This window comes from Tachyglossus aculeatus (assembly GCF_015852505.1).
Source record: "Tachyglossus aculeatus isolate mTacAcu1 chromosome 12 unlocalized genomic scaffold, mTacAcu1.pri SUPER_6_unloc_1, whole genome shotgun sequence".
Lineage (NCBI taxonomy): Eukaryota > Metazoa > Chordata > Mammalia > Monotremata > Tachyglossidae > Tachyglossus > Tachyglossus aculeatus.
Genome location: NW_024044828.1, coordinates 14,691,493 through 14,715,074, shown reverse-complemented (window position 1 = coordinate 14,715,074; position 23,582 = coordinate 14,691,493). Strand labels below are relative to the sequence as shown.

At 44.4% G+C, this 23,582-nt stretch overlaps 1 protein-coding gene across 1 annotated transcript in view; it reads right to left on the bottom strand.

Annotated features, from left to right (window-relative positions):
• Positions 1-16,541, bottom strand: part of SFMBT2 (Scm like with four mbt domains 2) — a 129,609-nt gene extending 113,068 nt beyond the window's left edge. The window contains exons 1-3 of the mRNA XM_038741150.1: positions 16,393-16,541; positions 4,001-4,095; positions 2,158-2,398 (exon numbers count right to left, since the gene is read on the bottom strand). Coding sequence (XP_038597078.1) covers positions 2,158-2,398; positions 4,001-4,095; positions 16,393-16,495 — 439 coding nt within the window. The 5' untranslated portion in view covers positions 16,496-16,541. The remainder of the gene's footprint in view (positions 1-2,157; positions 2,399-4,000; positions 4,096-16,392) is intronic.
• Positions 16,542-23,582: the final 7,041 nt, after the last annotated feature.

Sequence of the window (23,582 nt, the reverse complement as noted above, 5' to 3'; positions counted from 1 at the left end):
GCCTAACAGCCCAAGCCAGGAGGTTACAAATGTGATGGTGTTTCTGAAACTGTGACTGCTAACATATTTTTCATCCAAGTAAGAAAGAGAGTTGATTAATACACCATGTTCTCAAGTGGCAGTACGGATCCTTTAATTCAAGGTAAGCGCTGAAAAGAAGCAGGTTGATCCCAGGCCTGAGAAGCAGCATGTTTAGCCCACATCTGGTTTCCATTCACTGTGAGGCATCTCAAAAAAGACACGCTAATTAATTGGTTGATTAGTGAACTGGAAACCCAGGTATTCCACTCTCTCATCTAATCTCACATGCAGGCTCCAACTGAAACAATATCAAACACTGGCACCTTTTACAGATTTAATATTCTGTGTTAGATCAAGACAGCCACTGGCTTGTGGAGCACAGCTAATCCCTTATAATGCACATGCTGTGCTCCAAAATGTTCCAATTTCAAACCACCCAAGAGGTGAATTTGAAGTGAATACAAGACAAGATCTTACAGTACTTAGAAACAGCATGGTCTTAGCGGCAAGAGAACAGCCTGGGAGTTAGGAGACCTAAATTCTAATCCCGGCTCCCCCACTTGTCTGCTGTGTGATCCTGGATAAGTCACAAATTTTCTGTGCCTACGCTGCCTCATTTGTAAAGTGAGGATTCAATACCTGTTCTCCCTCCAAATTAGACTGTGAGTCCAAAGTTTGTAATCCAAATGACATAGATTTTCAATGAGAAAAATAAAATTAATGGTGCGATTTTGAAGCCTTTCCACTTGTATTGTTCAGCTTTCTACAGCAGGCACATGGAAATCTTTCTTTACTTCTTGTGGCCGGGATTTTTAGCAAAATATGCATTGTCCTGCATGTACACCTGTCCAGTTCAGAGTCACCCTATGGTTGTGCCACATCCAGCACATCCCAACCATGAAAGGCCCTGGTCTACAAACCAGGTGTGATTCTCTGTGTCTGACCTGATTATCTTGCATCTACCCCAATGCTCAGTGCAATGCTTGGCACTTGGTGTTTAACACCGTCATAATTACTACTATTATTACTTAGACCAAATACAGACCAACCTGATATTAAATAGATTTGGAGACAAACAGATATAATCGACGTTGTTCTAATCTACAGGCATGAAAATAAACAAACACCCATTCATTCATTCAATTATATTTATTGAGCGCTTACTGTGTGCAGAGCACTGTACTAAGTGCTTGGGGAGTACAAGTCAGCAACTCAGTTCTGCTGTCACCTGGGGTTTGCGCTCTTAGAAGATCACATGAGGGAACTCGCGCTGTGATACTCACCCGCTCAAATGTCACCTGCTTGCACCAAGCCGCTTCTCCCGACCCCATGATGTATCTTGACAACCACATGGTGTGGGTCGAGGGTCCCTTAATTCGCACTCCCCAAGAGCATAGGATGAAAAACCGGCCCAGGGCAGAACTGAGTGTGTAAACGTGCACATTCCAATTCAAAGATTTAGGTGGGATGGTCCTCTAAGAGACCTTCCTGGGGTTTGGCCTCCTCTCATTTATACTTGACTAAAGGAAGGTGGAGTTTCTATTTCTGTCAGTGACACTGGACTGCTTCCATATCTGTCCAACCTTCTCTGCGCTCTCCACTCCCGACAGCAAGACAAATTAAGGCAAAGTTTTTTTTTTAAGATGCTCTGCACTTTGGCACTAAATGTCAACCATCACAACTAAAAGAAAAATGGTATTATCAATCACCGAAGAGAAAATGGGCCTTCTCAGCATGTACCCCTTTTAGTTTTCCTTTCTTCCCTCCCTTCCTTCAAAAAAACCAACAAAACCAACAAAACCCACAAAAAAAACCCCACAACTTGAATTTTACACTCAAATGTTTTTATATGTAAAAGGTCACTGCTGGCTAAGTGGTCAGGAAGGACTCTGACATCTAAAAGGGATCCTGTTTTTCCCAGGGATCCTCTGAATAATGAAATACTGCAGCAGTTAAAAGAGAAAATTAAGAAGGCCCTTCCCTGGCTTCTTTCCCCCAACTGCACACCTCCAGCTGCAATTCACCCGACAGAAGTCATCTCTCTAGAAAGGACCGGGATGACGCAGCCGGGAAGCCAAGTTCCCGGAAAAGGAAGTGCACCCGGCCGCCGGGATTCAGAGACTTTCACGGACTTACCGTCTGGTGGCATGAGCACCTTGTTGTTCTGCGTACACCACCCTACCGGGTGGAGGTCGGCCGTCATGACATCACACCAGAAGTCGGCCCGGCGGTCATCTCCGTAACCACAGTAACGCAGCAGCAGAAGCTGCCCGCAGGTGGTGATGATGGTGGCTACCCAGTAGGTGTCCGAATTGTTCTTATTCGCCACTTCTAACTTCATCCCCGGTTGGAAGCTGCTCTGCAGGCTGATTTCCACCTAGTCAGACCCAAAACATGCTGCACTGAGGAGAATTTGTTTACTGCCTAAGCTCCCAAATCTGTAAAATGGAGACAAAATGCCTGCTCTTCCCTCTGTTATCTTTTAATGGTATTTGTTAAGCACTTACTATGTGCCAGACACTGTTCTAAGCGCTGAGGTAGGTACAAGCTAATCAGGTTGGACACAGTCCCTGTCCCACAAGGGGCTCACAGTCTTAATTCCCATTATATAAATGAGGTACCTAAGGCACAGAAGTGAAATGACTTGTCCAAGGTCACAGAGTAGACAAGTGGCAGAGCCAGGATTACAACCCAGATCCTTCCGACTCCCAGCCCCGTGCTCTATCCACTAGGCCATGCTACTTCCCTTCCATTTAAATGATGAGGCTCATGTGGGACAGAGACTGTGCCTGATTGATTATCTTGTATCTACCCCAGCTTTTTAACAGAATGTTTGTGGAGTACTATTTATAGATATACTTGTTTTCTGTAATAGATGAAGACATGAAGTTCACCTGCAAGTGCATTTGTGGCTGAAAAGACCAATGTGGGATCCAGTCCAGGCCAAATTTTGCAGAAAGTAGCACACTGCAAATGCTTAATAAATGCCATTTATGAGTAGTAGTGAAGTTTTAGCCTACCAACTATCTGTAGGACCCAGGACTTTATGAACCAATCTACAAGGCTCCAGTAATGTACAGGAATTTGCCACCCTAAATCCTTACAGTGCTCGTGTCCAACTTATTTAGTTCTTTAGCATCAGTAGTTCTGGGAAAGGACAGTACTTTCTCCTGAGGTTTATCCTGGACTGAATATACACCAAAAATTATTCGAAAAGCAAACAGCCAAAGCATTAGTCACACTTCCTGGTTTGGTTACGCTAAATAAGAGCTGCTTTCTGCAAGTTAATGAAGATTCCCTTTACAAAGGTTTTTCTGATCACAGTTAACTCACTTTGACTTCCCCTCCTACCTCTGGCCTGAAATTCAAATCTGTTGCCAAAGTTGGGTCACACCAGCTAAAAGACTACATTTAAATACCGAGGATGGTGAAAAAGGAGGACTAGGACTAGGGCTAGCTCGGATACAGACTCTGGGGCCAGAAAAAACACAATCTCATGAAAACACTAAGCCTCCACTGCAAGTTTATAAAATGCCAAGGGAACTGGGGATGTCTGACCCCACCTGCCATCCCACAGGCAACCCACTCCCCCTAGGACAAGATCATACTACTTTAAATTTAAACTCAAAATACAGCCCTGCGTGGATATAAATTTGGGGAACCGGTATAGACTTCGATCTCCAGGACTGAAGCCTGCACCAACCCAGCCTCACTTCCAGATGGAGTCGAGGTCTTGTATGTGTGAGGGATTTGCGCTTGAGCCAAGCAGCCCCTGAGATCTGAAGCCTCAGTGAGTGTGCAGAGACTTCCACAGATGCCTGATTCTCTGCCCCTCCACATTAGCACCTAGGCCTCTGTGCTTCCTACAAGTTCCTGCCTACCCTGGTGTTCCTATTGTCCTCCACCGGTGTAATGCTGCTTGGCCTGATTCTCTACGGGATGGAAGGGGACAAGCAGGGAAAAAAAGGCTTGAACGTACATGTTTAAATGAAGTGTGAGGAGCAGCACTTGCACCGGTTTCTTCCAAATATTCATCCCAGTTGAAATCAGTGTCCTCCATGCTTGAACCTTCATCTGTTCAAAAACAAAAGCCAGGAAAGGTATTAATTCCACAGTGAAAGAGGGAGTGGTGTTAGCTCCAAAGCCAGTCTGGAAAACACTTGGTATTATAACGAATTGCCCTGATGGCATCAAGGGAGTAGCTGCTTGCTGTTCTTGTACCTTTAAACGAGCCAAAGGACCAGATAATACAGCTTTGATTGGGTCCCCCAAGACTGATCTGTGGAGCAGATAGAGAGCGCCATGCTTCATACGTGAGACAGTGATGTTTTTCCTCTATGTTGATGTGTTCTTTGGAACTTCCCAAATGGATCACCCTGGAATATTCCCAAAATGCCTTAGCGGTAAGGAAAGCATAGAAGTGCAGGATTCTAAGGAAGACTGGCCTAGTAAGGGACAACTTCCTCCAGGAAGTCTTCCTGGATTAATCAATAACTTAAAACACTCCAGAATGCATTTGGTACTTAGGGGAATCATCAAAATAAAAATTTCTCGGGGTGTGTGTGCGTGGGGTGTGTGTGTTTGTGTGTGTGTGTACATGCGTGCATGCGTGCTTGCTTTATGGTACTTGTTAAGTGCTTACTTTATGCCACGGACTATATTAAGCACAGCACTGGGGTAGATACAAGATGCTCAATTTTGACACAGCCCCTATCCCACATTAGGCTCACAGTCTTGGCTTAGTGGAAAGAGCACAGGCTTGGGAGTCAGAGATCATGGGTTCTAATTCCAGTTCCTCTACTTTCATTCATTCATTCATTCAATCGTATTTATTGAGCACTTACTGTGTGCAGAGCACTGTACTAAGCGTCACCCTCAGCTTCAAGGCTCTCCATCACCTCACCCCCTCCTACCTCACCTTTCTTCTCTCCTTCTACAGCCCAGCCCGCACCCACTGCTCCTCTGCCGCTAATCTCCTCACCATGCCTCGTTCTCGCCTGTCCCACCGTCGACCCCCGGCCCATGTCATCCCCCTGGCCTGGAATGCCCTCCCTCCACACATCCGCCAAGCTAGCTCTCTTCCTCCCTTCAAAGCCCTACTGAGAGCTCACCTCCTCCAGGAGGCCTTCCCAGACTCAGCCCCATCCTTCCTCTCCCCCTCCTCCCCATCCATCCCCCCCAGCCTTACCTCCTTCCCCTCCCAACAGCACCTGTATATATGTATATATGTTTGTACGTATTTATTACTCTATTTTATTTGTACATATTTACTCTATTTTATTTTATTAATACATTTTGTTTTGTTCTCTGTCTCCCCCTTCTAGACTGTGAGCCCACTGTTGGGTAGGGACCGTCACTATATGTTGCCAACTTGTACTTCCCAAGCGCTTAGTACAGTGCTGTGCACACAGTAAGCGCTCAATACGACTGAATGAATGAAGGAAGGAAGTACAAGTTGGCAACATATACAGATGGTCCCTACCCAACAGTGGACTCACAGTCTAGAAGGCAGAGACAGACAACAAAACAAAACATATTAACAAAATAAAATAAATAGAATAGTAAATATGTACAAGTAAAATAGAGTAATAAACCTGTACAAACATATATACAGGTGCTGTGGGGAAGGGAGGAAGGTAGGACGGGATGGGGAGGGGGAGAGGAAAGAGGGGACTCAGTCTGGGAAGGCCTCTTGGAGGAGGTGAGCTCTCAGTAGGGCTTTGAAGGGAGGAAGAGAGCTAGCTTGGCAGATGTGTGGAGGGAGGGCATTCCAGGCCAGGGGGAGGACGTGGGCTGGGGGTCAACGGCGGGACAGGGGAGAACAAGGCACAGTGAGGAGGTTAGCGGCAGAGGAGCGGAGGGTGCGGGCTGGGCTGCAGAAGGAAAGAAGGGAGGTGAGGTAGGAGGGGGCGAGGTGATGGACAGCCTTGAAGCCAAAAGTGATGAGTTTTTGCCTGATGTGTAGGTTGACTGGTAGCCACTGGGTATTTCTGATGAGGGGAGTAACATGCCCAGAGCGTTTCTGCACAAAGATGATCCAGGCAGCAGCATTAAGTATAGACTGAGTGGGGAGAGACAGGAGGATGGGAGATCAGAGAGGAGGCTGATGCAGTAATCCAGTTGGGAAAGATGAGAGATTGAACCAGTAGGGTAGCGGTTTGGATGTAGAGGAAAGGACGGATCTTGGCGATATTGCATAAGTGAGAGCGGCTGTTTCTGGTGACGGATTGGATGTGGGGGGTGAACGAGAGAGCAGTCGAGGATGACACCAAGGTTGCGGGCTTGTGAGACAGGAAGGATGGTAGTGCCATCTGCAGTGATGGGAAAGTCGGGGAGAGGGCAGGGTTTGGTAGGGAAGATAAGGAGTTCAGTCTTGGACATACTGAGCTTTAGATGGCGGGCAGACATCCAGATGGAGATGTCTTGAAGGCAGGAGGAGACATGAGCTTGAAGGGAGGGAGATAAAGCAGGGGCAAAGATGTACATTTGGGTGTCATCAGCGTAGAGATTGTCAGCTGTGTGTCTCTGGGCAAGTCACAACTTCTCTGTGCCTCAGTTACCTCGTCTGTAAAATGGGATTAAGACTGTGAGCACCACATGGGACAACCTGATAAGCTTGAATCCTCCCCAGTGCTTAACACATAGTAAGTGCTTAACAAATGCCATTATTATTAATATTATTAATATTATTAATTATTCGATATGAATGATATAAATATTTAATTATAATTAATAATTGTAATAATTAATAATAATCCCAACTTTTACAGATGAGATAATTGAGGCACGGAAGTTCCGTGACTTGTCCAAGGTCACACAGTAGGTAAATGGAGGAGCCAGGATTAGAACCCAGGTCCTCCAACTCCCAAAACTCTGTACTTTTTCCACTAGATCACACAGTGTAACCACACATCGGGATAGCACCCAGAGGAATCAGGGGAGCAGCTAGCCACAGAAAGTTTGCCCCTCAGCAAACTCCACGTAATAATAATAATAATAATAATAATAATAATGACAGCACTTATTAAGTGCTTACTATGTGCAAAGCACTGTTCTAAGTGCTAGGGAGGTTACAAGGTGATCAGGTTGTCCCACGGGGGGCTCACAGTCTTCATCCCCATTTTACAGATAAGGTAACTGAGGCCCAGAGAAGTGAAGTGACTTTCCCAAAGTCACACAGCTGACAAGTGGTGGAGCCGGCATTTGAACCCATGACCTCTGACTCCCAAGCCCGGGCTCTTTCCACTGAGCCACGCTGCTTCTCCGCAAAAGCTCACATGCAAACTAAAAAGAGGAGAAACAAAAGCAGCCCCTCGTGGGAAAAATGTGAAACTCAAATCTGGCATTGCTGACATTCAGCATACTGCCTTGTCCAGCATACCATGCGTAACTGTAGGATTGTCCCCGGAACAGAGATTTTGCATCTTTAACACAGAACACCTCCCAAGGAGCAAGAGTTCCAGCGGGCATCATCCTCAATGGCCAGACACTGACGCGTTGGCACACAACTTTTGTCATTGACACTACGTAAACTCAGGTCTCATAATTTTGGCTTCAAAACCCCTATACATGAAATTAAGAAATTCGGCAGGGCCCTTTCCCTCTAAAGAAAATACTGTGTTCCACTGCCATAGAGCATAATGTTAGTCACTTTAAACAGTGGCCAGGGCCCCCACTTACCTGTGTTCTTCATTAGGCCCCAGCTTTAGAGAACAAAAAACTATATCTTGGATCAGAATATTCTGACATGAATATGAAGTAAAACCACTCGGATTGGATGCTGAGATTTGGGTGGGGGTGATAAAAGGGGTATATAGGATGTCAAAAATGAACCAACAGATCAAAGACGGATGGAAGAGAAACGCAGAGAGAGAAGGCTCCAACGTACTAAATTTTTCAAAAGCCAATTTCAGCCAATATAAATTCAAAAAAATTAGAAATCATTACTCAAATAAAGAACTAGGTATTGGCAGGGAGGAGGAAGGGAAAAATGAGCATATTCTTAAGTTATTTCTTCCTTAAGTTTCAGTCATCTCTGGCCCCCTGTTGGTTTTTACATATTTTAGGACTTTGTTATTCAATTGTACTTGAGCCCTGAGGCTCTCAGTTTTAAAAACCAGAAGAACTTAGTGAACACTGAGAAAGGGAATTTTAATTGATTTCAAAGAACTGGGACTGACTCCTGGATCTCTTGAGAAAGTTGACAATGGCCTCAGTGGGAATGCTTTCGAGGATTTGGGGAAGAACATCAGATGAAACCGGGGGAGCGGAGTGTTTCGTTTTACCTATCTATAAAATTCCTCTCTATTGGGCTCTGTTTCCAGGTGGCAGAACTGCATAAAAATAAATGGCATGGGGAAGGTATCAGCAGAATAATCCTGAACAAGTTTTGACCACTTCAGTACCAAGGATCTTTTCCAGCCTTCACATAATACCATCAAGGGTATCAATCAACCGATAAGTGGCACTTACTAAGTGCTTATGGTATGCAGAGCACTATACTAATCACTTGGGAAAGTACAAACAACAGAGTGGGTAGATATAATCCTCGCCCACAAGGAGTTTACAGTCTACAAGGAGAGATGGATAATAAAATGTTATCAACAGAATAACAGAATTTAAGAATAATAAAGGGGTTTGCAGAGCATTGTGCTACTAAGTATGTGATGGAGCACCCCACAAGCAACACACTTGACCCCCGCCCTCCAGGTGCTTATAATCGAGTAGGAGAAGACAGCAGGCTGACATGGGGACTTCCTAGAAAGGGATGGAAAAGAATCCTCTATACTTCTAGATCAGTTCTCTAAATGGCGCCATATACCTACAGCAGTCCTCCCTGTTCAACGAGCAGAATGGCAGAAACCACTCTCTGTGCATGAGGGTATGGCAGAGAAGGCACGGACTCACCCAACGGTAATTTTAGATTGCCCTTTGCTGTGCTGCCATTGCTGATGTGGCAAGTATTATAAGTAAATCTCTCTGCAGCCTTCCTACAGCGGGGCCACGGCTTTGGGTGATGCTGGTTTAACAAAATGAGGCATCAAAAAGGAGGGATCGTGGTGCTGCAACTGCCTGAGGGCGCACCATTAAAGATGGCAGCCAGGAGGGCAGTTGGGCAGCAAAGTGCCCAGTCTGTATCCATCTTTCAGAAGCAGAGCTCATGTTGATGGAACATAATAATTCTTCGATAAGTGGAATAGCGGGTCAAGGGTGTTTTCTCCACACTGCACCCCAAGAAGAAACACTCCTGATTGAAGGGGTCTTGGAAAGACTTCCACAAAATGATGATACTCCATGCATTAAAGGTCACATATTGGCATCATATTGAACAGAAGGAAATGTCAAAATTTTTCCCCCACAGCCAAATGTCTGAAGTCAGCTCTGTCCAGGAGAAGGGTATTTATTCTATTTTGTTAATATGTTTTGTTTTGTTCTCTGTCTCCCCCTTCTAGACTGTGAGCCCACTGTTGGGTAGGGACCGTCTCTATATGTTGCCAACTTGTACTTCCCAAGTGCTTAGTACAGTGCTCTGCACACAGTAAGCGCTCAATAAATACGATTGACTGATTGATTGATATTACTTAGGCTGAAGGGCTATTTAAAGTGTTTCAGTAAGCTGCTGAGGGCAGCTCCCATAAAATATTTGACCTCCACAATGCCTATCGATAAAATTGTTATGGTGCTATTATACAGAGAACCCTTCCGGGCACTCCCACAGATTTACAATCCTTATGAAAACACCAGAAACTTGATATTCTATAGGTGTCCACTTTCTCCAGTCACGGTGATGGGCCGGATAGAATCGACTGGAAGATAGATGCCACTCCCCCTAGCCATAGTCTGAGTTGAATGAAAGTATTTAAGAAACCCCAAGGATGCCCAATAATAGATCTCAAAATGAGAGATGCACCAGTGTACGATGTTCCTTTCTTCCCCAAAAGGATTTCAAAAATCTCCCCGTCCCAGCCAGAACCAAGAAGTGTCGTGATTTTTCAGTGGCTACACTGCCTCTCTCAGTCTCTGATGCTGTTTCTTCTCATCTTGCCGCTCCCCGCTACACCCAGGCACAATTTACCAGGTATTTTACCTACCAACTTCATGAGAAAATTACCCTGCAGGGGCCTGTAAGAAAATAGTCAGGGAACCCACTTATTCTTGGGTCAACAGAGTGCTTTGCTTGTGAAATGAAAGGAACTGAGAGGTCCAAAAGCAGTATTTTAGTCCATTCCCTGTTCTGTGCTTCTTGCGATCATCAGACTGCTGATTCAGTCAGCTGGAGGCAGAGCCTTCTGTTCCTAGGCTCCCTCATCTGTTTGTGCTCATTCCAGTCACGTACTCCAAGTGTTCACCGAGATGAGGAGTAATTTTATGTTGTGCCTATTTCATTTACAGGAGTTGGGTGGTCAGTTATTGATCCCAACTATTATTTGAGCTCTCTTAAGAAAAAGAGGCCAAGATATGTGAGGGGAAGGAGCCATTCTCGTGATTCAGAGCCCATTGTTTGCGGCTGAAATCTTGTTTCATTGGAACCATCACTGTCAGAAATCACAGCAGCTGCCTGACCAGTAGCAATGGCCAGCACCACAGAGGGGGAAAATAGCCTGGAGGTCCTATGAGCAAAGTGGGAAGGATTTTTCCCTCATCCCAGTGTTTCATCTGCAGGCTCTTAGGCCTGATGGAAACCATCATTTGTCCCAGAGGAATACAGGCAAGCAAATCCTGTATCATAGCAGACTATGGGTACATACATTTGTTTCTGTTTCCTTCTCTTGTTGGAAATCCTTACGCACAACCAAGGATCTCCTTCAGTGACACAGACCTGAATGTCATCAATCAGTTCTGCTACTTAGGCAGCAAATTATTATCTATGTTGCAAGAAGATATAAAGAGACAGTCACCCTGACCTCAACCAAATAAACCAAACAAAAACAAAAGTTGGCCTTCTTGAGCTGGTTTCCTGTCCAGTGAGATGATGGGTCTTCAAAATTCAGACACAAGTGAAGGACTGAAGAGCAGCCATTTGGTCCACTGAAGATACTGCATCCAACTTCTAGAATGTTCCATCAGCTCCCTCTAATACCAATAATGGTACTTGTTAAGTGCTTACTATTTACCAAGCACTGTCCTAAGCGCTGGGGTAGATAAACAAGTTAATCGGGTTGGACACAGTCCCTGTCCCACACTGGGCTCAAACTCTAAATCCCCAATTTACAGATGAGGCAACTGAGGCCCAGAGAAGCTAAGTGACTTGCCCAAGGTCCTACAGTGGACGTGCGGCAGTGCAGATTACTCCATGTGATACGTATAACATCACATGCCAAGACAGGATCATAAACAATGAAGTCGTGGTTTGGCTAATTTGCTAGTCCACTAGCAAACATCAAAGCAATGCTCCCTGCATTACACCATCACTGGGTGAGGCTGGTGAAGAGAATGGATGACAGCACGACTTCCCAGCAACTTCTGAATGGTGAACTCAGGTGGGTACACTGTAAAACCAGAAAAAACTCCTTGAAGATTCAATGAAGAAAAGCCAAAGCCATCCATATGGCAGAGCAAAGAATGAGTGGAAACCAATAAAAGACATAACTATTAGAAATGATGATGATGGTATTTGTTAAGCGCTTACTATGTGCCAAGCATTGTTCTAAGCACTGGAGGGGGCAAGTCATCTTCTTCCACTACACCCAATGCACTGTCTTCATTTCTCTAAGGCCTACTCAATGTGCCTCGTTCTCATCTCTCCCATCACCAAAGTTTTCCTCACGCCTGACTGAAAATCTTGGTGTCTTCAAATACGACAGATCACAGATCTCCCCACCCTTCTTCAAAGCCTTTCTGAAATCACAACTGTGCCAGGTCTTCCAATTAATTTCTAATTTCCCCGGATCATACTCACCCAATTGCCCACTTCAGCACTTCTGTGCCATTTATGGACTCACAATCTCCCATACTATTTGCATACATTTTACATCCCCTATTATTTAAGCACTTAACTCATAGACATACCTCCTTTTTCCCCTTCCTCCTATTTTTAAATGATTTATATATCTGTCTTCCATGCTACACTGTAAATTCCTGAGGCTGGGAATTCTCTCCCAATTGCACAATACACTGCTCTGCAGAGAGTAAGCACTCAATAAATACTTCTGATTGACTGATTCACTTATTGACTCGGGTTTTGAGAGGATTGCAACACCTAGAGGCAGAAACAAAAAAAAAAAACCCAAGCACTGTGTGTAGTAAATGCAACAATGCAGTCAGGGACCATCTTTATATAGGCACCCAATGCAGAAGGGATAGTGTCACACATTGGTCTCTTCAGCACCAATCTCACCCACAAATAAAATCTCGTCATTAGTCACACTATCTACAGCTATAAATTCTCTCCCACACATCAACTCTCAACTATTCTCGAAAGGACTAGCCCCCTTCTGACATATGCTTTCTGGAAATTTCACTATTCACGAGTAGCTCTGCTTAGGACACATGGGGAAGGAGGACAGAGGCAATGAAATCAGTTCATTTAACAACTGTGATCAAATATTTGATGGGGCAGAAGGGGAAAACTATTTTGGCGATAATGAGATTTGGGGCTTTTATTCGCAAGTGACCTGGGGTATAACCTCATGGGGACAAGAGCCCCAAGATCCCAGCTGTCCCCAGGGGATATGATGGGAGAGGGCCAGTCCACTGAGATCTTGGTAGCCATTGGGAGAACTGATATGCCTTCGTTTCTTTCTCTTCTTTTTAGGCTAACAATGGTGTGGTAACGTCTTTGAAACCTCGGACACTTCTCAGGGAGGCGAGTGTTGTCCACTCTACAATAAAGAGGGTTCCATTACCAACAACCCTATAGTCAGTTCAACTCTACGTTGCCCTTGAGCTCTGGGTCCACATGAGGTGGGCCTGGAGCTCCTGGATCAATCCCCAAGTGATCCCAGAGCAAACTGAATTCCAGGATTTGGAGAAAGAATATGGCCCATTCGCCCTCTATCTACCTGTCAGACTTATGGATCTTCAGCAGCAGCAGCACTTACTGAGTGCCTACTCTCTGGGAATGCCTCGGAACAACTGATACAAATCAAAGAAAATTCCTGCCCTCAAGGTACCTGCAATCAATCAGTGCTATTTATTGAGTGCTTAGTGTGTGTTGAGCACTGTACTAAGCGCTGGGGAGAGTACAACACAACATAGACACATTCCCTACTCACAATGAGCTTACAATCTAACAGGACAGATGAGCAGCCAAACAGAATCAGGCAGAGAGAGGAAGACCAAGCCCAGCAGTAGTCCCGATGTGATGCTCTCGGGGCCTGCGGCCATCAGAAGCGGGCGCTCCTTGTCCAGGCCAGCCCCATCGCTTGGGGTCTACAGAGTCCTTTACCCCCCAGTTTGAAAAATCCCATCAGCTCCAGAGACTTTCCTGCTCTTTGCTCTGATTCTGGAATGACTTCTTCAATATTGTAGCATCTTGGCTCTGGGCACCCATATTACATAACTGCAAGGACGTGAATGGCAAGATCGAGAGACTACTGAAGCATCGCTTTCATCCCTAAGACTTCGCTCTCTGACAGTTATCAAAAGCAGAGTCGCCTTCACTCTGCTGCGAGGCCAATCTGGTTTTTACGATTCACATACATTCACTTGCAGCACTGCCGAAAAGTCTTTAGTCTGGTAGGTGTCCAAAGAGTCCTGGATTTCTTCAACCATTCTGTAGCTGCTGTAGAAAATCCCTCATGTTGGTTTACAAGTCACCATGGGTGCTTTAAGTGTCTTTTTTGAATGACTGACTTTGGAGTACAGTCTGATTGTGGCTGTAAATCCATGGGACAAGAGATTGTTAGCCCAAGCATGCTGTTTAGACATGTAATGTTAATAAGGAACAGAAATAATTAATCCAGAAGAACTCCGGCATATCAGTTTAGCACCACATTATATCAAATCACTTACACAGTTTTGAGCTTATTCATTTTTCAGACTCTAAAAATCATTCCCTCCTTAGAAAGCCTCAGGATAGTCCCATTAGAGGGGCAGAAGATACTGCATTGTCCCAGGTATGTAGTATAGTGTTTTGTGCACAGAGTAAGTGCTCCATAAATACCATGGATTGATTGAAGAAATCCTCTTCCTAAGAGAAAGTCCCAAGTTGCACTGGAGTGGTGTGGTGGGGAGAGGGTTTAACTTCCCTTGTCTGGCTGCTTCCGGCCTCCCAGAGCCACTTTCAGAGAGCTGATCAGAGCTTTGCTATTGTCCCAGAGGCCTCCACCTCTGCTCATACAGCAACTTTCACTTCAGAGTTCCGATACCTTAAAGATCTCTTCTTTTTAAAAATGTTCACACACTTTCACATACATGTCCCCCTGGCTCCATGAATCCGGGAAGCGAGAGATAAAAGTTGACCAGGCAGAAATCATAAAGGGAAGGATCGCTTTCACACAGTCTTAGGACTCCTGCTCCACTAAGGAAGTAAACTTCAGAAAATGGCAAGGACTCCGACGTTCAAAGGAGAGATGCAGAGATGATGGGGAAACAAGTGAGCAAAGTGGCCATGGTCTGTAACCTTGAGAAACACCTTACCACAGTCAATCACTGAGAGTGACAGCTTGCTTTAGGCAGGCGGAGAATTTGTGTTATATTTCTACTTTATCCTCCCCAAGCACTCAGTACAGTCCCTTCTAGACTGTAAATCCATTGTGGGCAGGGATTGTCTCTATTGCTGAACTGTACTTTCCAAGAGTTTAGTACAGTGCTCTGCACATAGTAAGCGCTCAATAAATACAATTGAATGAATGAATGAATACCTTGCATCCCAGTGGAGGCTCAGTAAATGATGGAATTCCCTTTCATCAATAACAGATAAGCCCCAGACCAGGCAGGAACATTTTGTGGCCGAAAACATGCACGCAGTGATTACGGTGCTAGAAGTTGGCCCGGTGCCATTGGCACGCCCTCGTCCCCTCCCTCTTGGGGGCAGCAAGTGAGTAGGTGGCCCTGTTGAAATAGACTGGGAAGTGCTTGCAAAACTCCTAAGTAAACATATGGCCACAGTAACTCCAGCATAGGGCTGATACTGTGCCCTTAGGGCCATCAAGCAGCAGACAACTACCCACTGGCAACCTTCACCATCATCACATCTCACAAGCTGGCTACTCGGAGGCCTGCTGGGCCTCTCCACTTAAGCAAGATGCCCTAAGTGGTTCTTCTGGGGTGGGGGGGAACCCTTCTGCACTGATGGCAGAGCCCCAGCAAGTCTCAATAAATACCATTACCACCCTCAACCACATAAATATACTCAACAACAGCTTCATTGCAGTAAGCTAGGAAGGAAAACAAGCAGGAAAGGAAAGAAATGTGCAGGGCCTGATTCTACTGACTTCTGTGTGGTGCTCTTAAGTGCTTTATGGAAGGGTTGTTTTAATACATAGGGACTGTCCCGAACAGAAGGAAAGTAGGAATATTTCTCTGACGAGAGGTCAAAATGAACGATGATGACCACTTCGGAAAAGGAAGAGGACCATGGAAGAAGGGTTTATGTCCCAGATGGCTTCCAAATTTCAAAAGCTTATGGGACAGAGGCCCAGTGGCAGAAAGGGAATGACTGGAGTCCATATGCTAGGGAGACATAGTCAAAGCTCATGGGGCTCAAAAACTGAAACCCCACTATAGGCTACAACACAATTAAAGACATCAGGAAAACATACAGTTGACTGGAAAGTTAATACCTACTAATATAATCTAGGATGATTAAAAAAATATATTCATGCAGGCATACAGAACTCACCTCATCGAAATATAATAGCAATAATCTACGAACAAAACCAGACAAAGCTGATTCTATTAAAACCATTCCAAGTTCTCAAGTCGCTTCTAAAGAAATTCTATGGGGCTCTTAAAGGAATGCAGGTTTAGGAATTTCATTGGCTGAATTCAAAGGCATTAGAAGACTGAATGTTTTGGCATTCTCTCCAAATTTGAACAGATTAAAATATCACCAGTTCTGGGTGACATTATGGTTGAGCCCAATATTTTGTAAATAATCTATAAATTATTTTAAAATGACTCCATGTGGTACAAAATTTGAGTGATTCCTGGCAGTTGTGCTGCCTTTGTATGTATTTATTGTTTAATAGATGCTGTAATTCTTGATTAGATACACCATGAAGGGATTAAGCAAATATCCATATAGCAAACCTCATTTTGTTCATATGCTAAATATTAAAAATTAAATTCATGGCTCTTTTTTGAGTTTAGATTACTTGGAGTGAAAAAAATGCTTTATTGCAAATCCAAACCATCCAATTCCCCATCCCCTTAAATTTCTTACAGATTTTTCCAAAGATATAGATCTTCTCGAGAGTGAGAGCTCACCTGAATCCATTTCTCTGGTTCCATTGGCTGGACTGGGACACTTCTCCAGGGCTGGGCGGGAATCGTTCTGCACGCTAGTACTCAAGGATGCACTGCTCTCCATTTCTGAAGATAAATTCTCTTCCTTTCCTAATTCATCATGAGGTAAGACGTTCCTAGAGGACAACCAAACAATTGGTCAGGGGCACTTAATGTGCTTTAAACAAGTCAATTGACACTGTTGCTGGGATTCCTATCCTGAAGGCAATTTAGGGTAGAGGAAACACGATTCAATGACCATCAATCCTGTCTAGCCCACTCTGCCTCCTTGGACATATCACTCTGCACTTCTAGACTGTGAGCCCATTGTTGGGTGGGGACCGTCTGTATATATTGCTGATTTATACTTCCCAAGAGCTAAGTACAGTGCTCTGCACACAGTAAGCACTCAATAAAACCAAACCGCTACCCTGCTCGTTCAATCTCTCATCCTATCCCGACTGGATTACTGCATCAGCCTCCTCTCCGATCTCCCATCCTTCTGTCTCTCTCCACTTCAACCCATACTTCACGCCACTGCCCTGATCGTCTTTGTGCAGAAACGCTCTGGGCATCTCTCTCCCCTCCTCAAAAATCTCCATTGGCTACCAATTAACCTGCACATCAGGCAAAATCTCCTCACTCTCGGCTTCAAGGCTCTCCATCACCTCGCCCCCTCCTACCTCACCTCCCTTCTCTCCTTCTCCAGCTCAGCCCGCGCCCTCCGCTCCTCTGCCGCTAATCTCCTCACCGTGCCTCTTTCTCGCCTGTCCCGCCATTGACCCCCGGCCCACATCATCCCCCTGGCCTGGAATGCCCTCCCTCCGCACATCCGCCAAGCTAGCTCTCTTCCTCCCTTCAAAGCCCTACTGAGAGCTCACCTCCTCCAGGAGGCCTTCCCAGACTGAGCCCCCTCCTTCCTCTCCCCCTCCTTCCCCTCCCCATCCCCCCCGCCTTACCTCCTTCCCCTCCCCGCAGCACCTGTATATATGTATATGTTTGTACATATTTATTACTCTATTTTACTTGTACATATTTATTCTATTTATTTTATTTTGTTAATATGTTTTGTTTTATTGTCCGTCTCCCCCTTCTAGACTGTGAGCCTGCTGTTGGGTAGGGACCGTCTCTATATGTTGCTAACTTGTACTTCCCAAGCACTTAGTACAGTGCTCTGCACACAGTAAGTGCTCAATAAATACGATTGAATGAATGAATGAATAAATATGACAAAGAATGAATGCACTTTAGGGTCATCCTGTCAAAATGGAGTTCTTAACACTCACCCCTATCTCCTAGATGCTATGTGAATTTCCCAGTAAATGACTGGAAAGGCCTCATGGCAGAAGAAATTCTGCCTTGAACCTGGGCCTACACAATAAGATTGGCATTTATTAGACTGTAAACTCCTTGTGTGAAGGGAATATGCCTATACACTCTGTTATTTTGTACTCTCTCAGGCACTTAGTACAGTAATAATAATAACAATTATGGCATTTATTAAGTGCTTACTACGTGCAAAGCACTGTTCTAAGCACTGGGGAAGCTACAAGGTGATCAGGTTGTCCCATGGGGGGCTCACAGTCTCAATCCCCATTTTACAGATGAGGTAACTGAGGCACAGAGAAGTTAAGTGACTTGTCCAAAGTCACACAGCTGACAATTGGAGGAGCCGGGATTTGAACCCATGACCTCTGACTCCAAAGCCCATGCTCTTTCCTGTGAGCCACGCTGCTTCTCAGAGTACTCTACAGTACTCTGCACACAGTAAGCACTCAATAAATAAAACTAGTTACTAAGCGCTAACTATATGCTAGGCACTGGAATTGATATAAGGTTTGAAATCAGACATAGTCCCTAAACTACACAGGGCCCACAGTCTACTTTATCCCTATTTTAGAAATGAGGAAACTGAAGTTCAGAACGGTTAAGTGACTTGCCCAAGGTCACAGAGTAGTAACCCAGTGGCACAGCTGGGCTTTAAATCCAGATCTCCTGACTTTCAAACTGATTCTCCCCTGGGTTTCTACCTTGTTTCCAAGCATTTATTCCCATTTAACTGAGGGGAATTTTTCAGACAAAAGCCTCCATGTAGACAATCTGAGAGAGAGGGAAGAACTCTTAGATGTTTCCAGTCAAACAGCTTAAAAACCTTTGCCTCATGCAGACCCAGCATTAACTAGTAAAGTAACAACATAAAGAAGACAAGATCTTCTTGGACAGATGCTGACTTTTTTTATTCACACTAATTAACTGGACTGTCCAGGATGAGGAGGGTCAGTCACCCTGTTGCAGTAGAAGTAATAGTATTTATTAAGCATTTATTCTGTGCAAAGCATGGTACTAAGCCCTGGGAGAGAATACACAGGTGGGTATTAGACATGGCTCCTGTTGTGGGACGTAAGGGGTACACGAAGCGCTGTTTCTTTACAATACCTATCTGGAAAGATAGCTACTGCAGTGACAAAGAAAACTCATAAATCAATAAAATGGAAGACACTAGGAACATTCAGGAGATTCCTGATGAAAAGACGTTATGAAACATTATAATCACCACAAGCTCCACAGGAAAAAAGGACTTATTAAAGGGTCATATTCACCAGGCAGGACCCCACTAAGGGTATGATCAGCTCAGAGCAGCAGGAACCTACGCAGCCCTGAGTCTCTAGGCCCAGTTCACCCTCTCCAGCCCACTTTAGAGCAAGCACCTGCCTCTGCCTCCACCGCAACAGGCCACTGCAACATCTACCCAAACAATGGCCACGGAGAAAGCTCAGAGGGAAGGGCAAGAAAATACATTGCAGGACTGTCTGGGCGGATGCGGTGGATGTCTGGAGGAGAATGGATCCAAACACGTCCCCTTCACCCAGCATGCATCGAGGGCATTCATCGAACAACCAACCCCGGCCTTGCCTCTCGGAAGACAGGCATAACAAAAGCAGTTCTAGTATGAGTCCACCTTAGTGTCCATGCAGCTCAGTAGCTGGCCTCCAAAAGTGGCACCAAAGGAGGCCTTTCGTGAAAGAATAAATGGCTTCAGGAGCAAGTTCACAATCAAAACTTTAATTTAAAATTCATAAAACAAAATGACATCATTTAAAACGTCTTCAAATGCCATCTGCATGTGCATGTAAATATACAACTGTATGTGAAAATACACACACACACACACACACACACACACACACATACACACACTTTACACTTCAAAAAAAGAGACAGAAGCCAGTGCCCCTCCCTTGCACAGCCAACGGTGCCCTGTGGGGATGAAGAGATGATGGCATGCAGTGCCCAGGTTGGCAGGACAGATATCCCAGGTTTCTGAGGCCACCACTTCCCACTTGGAGCAACACTGCCTGTGCAGAAGAGCCACGGCCAACCCAGAAGTTGGGCAACAGTGCCTCTTATGCCAATAGAGCCTGGAAGTTCCAATGAGAATGACTTACCTTGCTACCCTCTGAGTGCAGGTATTGAGAATTACCAAAACCAATGCTAATTTCCTAATAATAATTATGCTACTACATTCAGCGCTTTCTAGTACCAAGCACTGTGCTTCCAAAGGGGAGGACCATGACAGATAGCACCACCATCCTCCCTGTCTTAAAAGCTTGTAACTTTGGCACTATCCTCAACTCGTCTCTCTCATTCAACCCTTTATTCACCCCACCAGCCCCACAGCACTGATGTACCTAACCATAATTTATTTCTATTAATGCCTGTCTCCTCCTCTAGACTGTAAGCTCGTTGTGGGCAGGGAATGTGTTTGTTCTATTGTAGTTTCCCTAGCACTTAGTACAGTGCTCTATACACAGTACGTGTTCAATAAGATTTATTGATTGACTGATCACCTCTGTACTTGGATATGTACACCTTAAGCCTTTCATTTTCACACCAGCCCTATAGCCCTAATGTACATATCCTCACACTCTCATTTCCCCTACCTGTAATTTATTTTAATGTCTATCTCCTATTCTAACCTGTAAGCTCTTTGTGGATAGGGATCATGACTAGCAACTCTATTGGGCTGTTTTCTCCCAAGCACTTAGTCAAAGAGAGAGAAGAATGAAAAACAAATACGTGGATCATCCCTACCAAAAAACTGCAGCTTGACCCAGGAAGCACAGGACAGAGAATCAGGAGACCTGGGTTCTAGTCCTGACTCCACCACTTGCCAGCTGTGTTATCTTGGGCAAGTCTTGACTTCTCTGTGCCTCATTTTTCCCATCCGTAAAATGGGGAATAAATACCTTTTTTCCCTCCATCGGTCTATGAGGCCCATGTGAGATAGGGACTGTGTCTGATCTGACTGAATTGTATCTACTCCTTCTGTTTAACAGAAGGCTTGGCACTTAGTAAGCACTTAACAAATATTAATCTTATATTATTACAAAATTATTATTAAAACTGGAGAGGTTTGGGGGGAGGGGAATAGGAGCTGTGTAGGAGGAGAGGAGAAGATCACTTAAAATGGAAGAAATAGGTGAGGAAATCCATAGAGCCAGCATTCTGGGTCTAGCCGGGGCCCATCAACATCAAATCATTTCCCAGTAGCTCCCCAAGATTTTCAGAGTAAATCAACTCATTCCCAACACCAATTCTCAATAACTTTCACACAGTAAGTGCTCAAAAACTAACAGTTTCCCCGATAACACTCGGCAACTCTTTCATCTTGGGTCCTCACTAACCACTGGATTTTGATCGAATCGGCTGCATTTCTATCAACCCCATTTCCAAAAGCCAAACTAGCATCAGTCATCTCCAGTGAATTTTCTTTTTTAATTATCTGAAAATCTGGGAAAAATCACTTACTCCCCCCACCAAAATATAAATACATGAAAATAAAGGTGGGGGAGGGGGAATCAAACACAAAGTTTTCTCTAAGACAGGAGCTGGGAAGTTTCCATAAACACAACCAATAATAAATCAGCTAAATATCAACGGCTTACATGACACTTATTAGGGAATAAAAAAGTTTTGCTGAAGCTTTTATGGTTCCTTGGTGATTCAGATATTTATACATTCGCCTTTAACTAGACTGTATAGAAAGGTAAACTGGGACTGTAAAATAAGACATCAATTTAAATGCATAAAATCAATCATTTAAATAGAACTCAAGGGTAACAATATAAATACCAATGAGAAAGACATCTTACTTAGTGGCATAGTTGAAATCTTGAAATGCTCACGTTATTCTGACAGGGCAAAATGATGATCCTTCACAAAACTCAATGTCCACCAGGCATTTGCAGTATTTACTTGGATAGTTGCTAATTAACTTCTCCATTTAATTCTGAGAGAGGACCTAGATTCTAATCCCGCTGTGCCACTTGCCTGCTGTGTGACCATGAGAAAGTCACTTAACCTCTATGGGCCTCAGTGTCCTCATCTATAATATGGGAATTTTATGTTTGTCCCTAATTACACAATAAGATCCTGGGGAATAAGGGCTGAGCCTTTTCTCCCCTACACTAAGCTCCAACATGGGCCCTCCCGATTCACTTTAATTTAGTTTTGCTCACACTAGACTTCACTAAAAAGAGGCTGTGCCAACCCCAGCCCTGGTCCTTGCTCTCTCCATCTGAGGATCACTGCTCTAGGGACCCTTGACTAGGATTTATGAGAACAATCAATCAGTCTACTGTGCACAGAGCACTTTACTAAGCGCTTGGAAGAGTACAATGTAACAGAGTTGGTAGACACGTTCCCTGCCCACAATGAGTTTACAATGTAGATGGTGTGACAAGCACAATTATAAATAAATTACGGATATGTACATAAGTGCTGTAGGTCTGAGGGAGGGGTAAACAATGCATCTAATCAAAAGCATGTAGAGACTCACATAACCGTATTTGTTAGGGAACCCACCCTTGAGCAGGCTTATTCATTCAGTCATTCAATCGTATTTATTGAGTGCTTACTGAGTGCAGAGCACTGTACTAAGCACTTGGGAAGTACAAGTCGGCAACATATAGAGATGGTCCCTACCCAACAATGGGCTCACAGTCTAGAAGGGGGAGAAAGACAATAAAACATGTAGACAGGTGTCAATCATCAGAATAAATAGAATTATAGCTATATGCACATCATTAACAAAATGAATAGAATAGTAACTATGTAGAAGTAAAATAAATAGAGTAATAAATCTGTACACATATATACAAGTGCTGTGGGGAGGGGCAGGAGGTAGGGTGGGGGGATGGGGAGAAGGAGAGGAAAAAGGGGGCTCAGTCTGGGAAGGCCTCTTGGAGGAGGTGAGCTCTCAGTACCTTACAGTATGCAGCAAGAGTGACAGTCTGCACCTTTGATTCAGTTGTATTTATTGAGCACTTACTGTGTGCACAGCACTATATTAAGCCCTTGGGAGAGTGTAACAACAGACACATTCCCTGTCCACAGCATGCTTTAATGATCCTGGATCTTCTATTTAAAAAGATCTCCAGTGATGGAGTCTCCTCAGCCATTCCAGCAAATTTTTCCATTCCCTCTAGCCAAAATCCTGGCCCTCATTTTCCCTACTCCTGATCCCTTCTGCTTTGCCTGGGCACTTGAGTCAGAATCCTTTAAGCACTTAATGTTCACCCCACCCTCAGCCCACTGCACTTATACATCCATAATTTATTTTAATGTCTGTCTCCCCCTCTAATCCTTAAGCTCCCAATGGGCAAGGGAACTGCAACTACCAAGTGTGTTGCATTGAAGTCTCCCAAGCACTTAGTACAGTGCTTATCTCATAGTAAGCATTCAATAATTATCACTAATTAATTGATCCTTCCTGCTGCAGGTAAGTCCATTTCCCACTCACTCTGTCCTCAGAAACTACATCCTTACGGGTGCTGGCCTGAACCCAATACTTTGGAGCAAAAATGGCAGAAATACTAAATCAATCCAGTCTCTCAAAACTGTTCAAAGTTGAGGCATTTTATGCTACAGTACTAGCGCAAAAATAATAAGAAAATGATGAGACATTTCAAGGGCACGACATTACACTGTGGAAGTCAGACCTGAATCCTTTAAGTAAAATAAATTTCATATTTTCTTTCAAAGAGACTGTATTCATAGTCATATTCTGTCCCCGATCAGTGAAAGGTATCCAGCAAAAACAAAGCAATCCATTCTCAATGTTCCTCTCCTATTGCCAACTGTCAAAACTTCCCCTTACAAAAAAGTTTCAC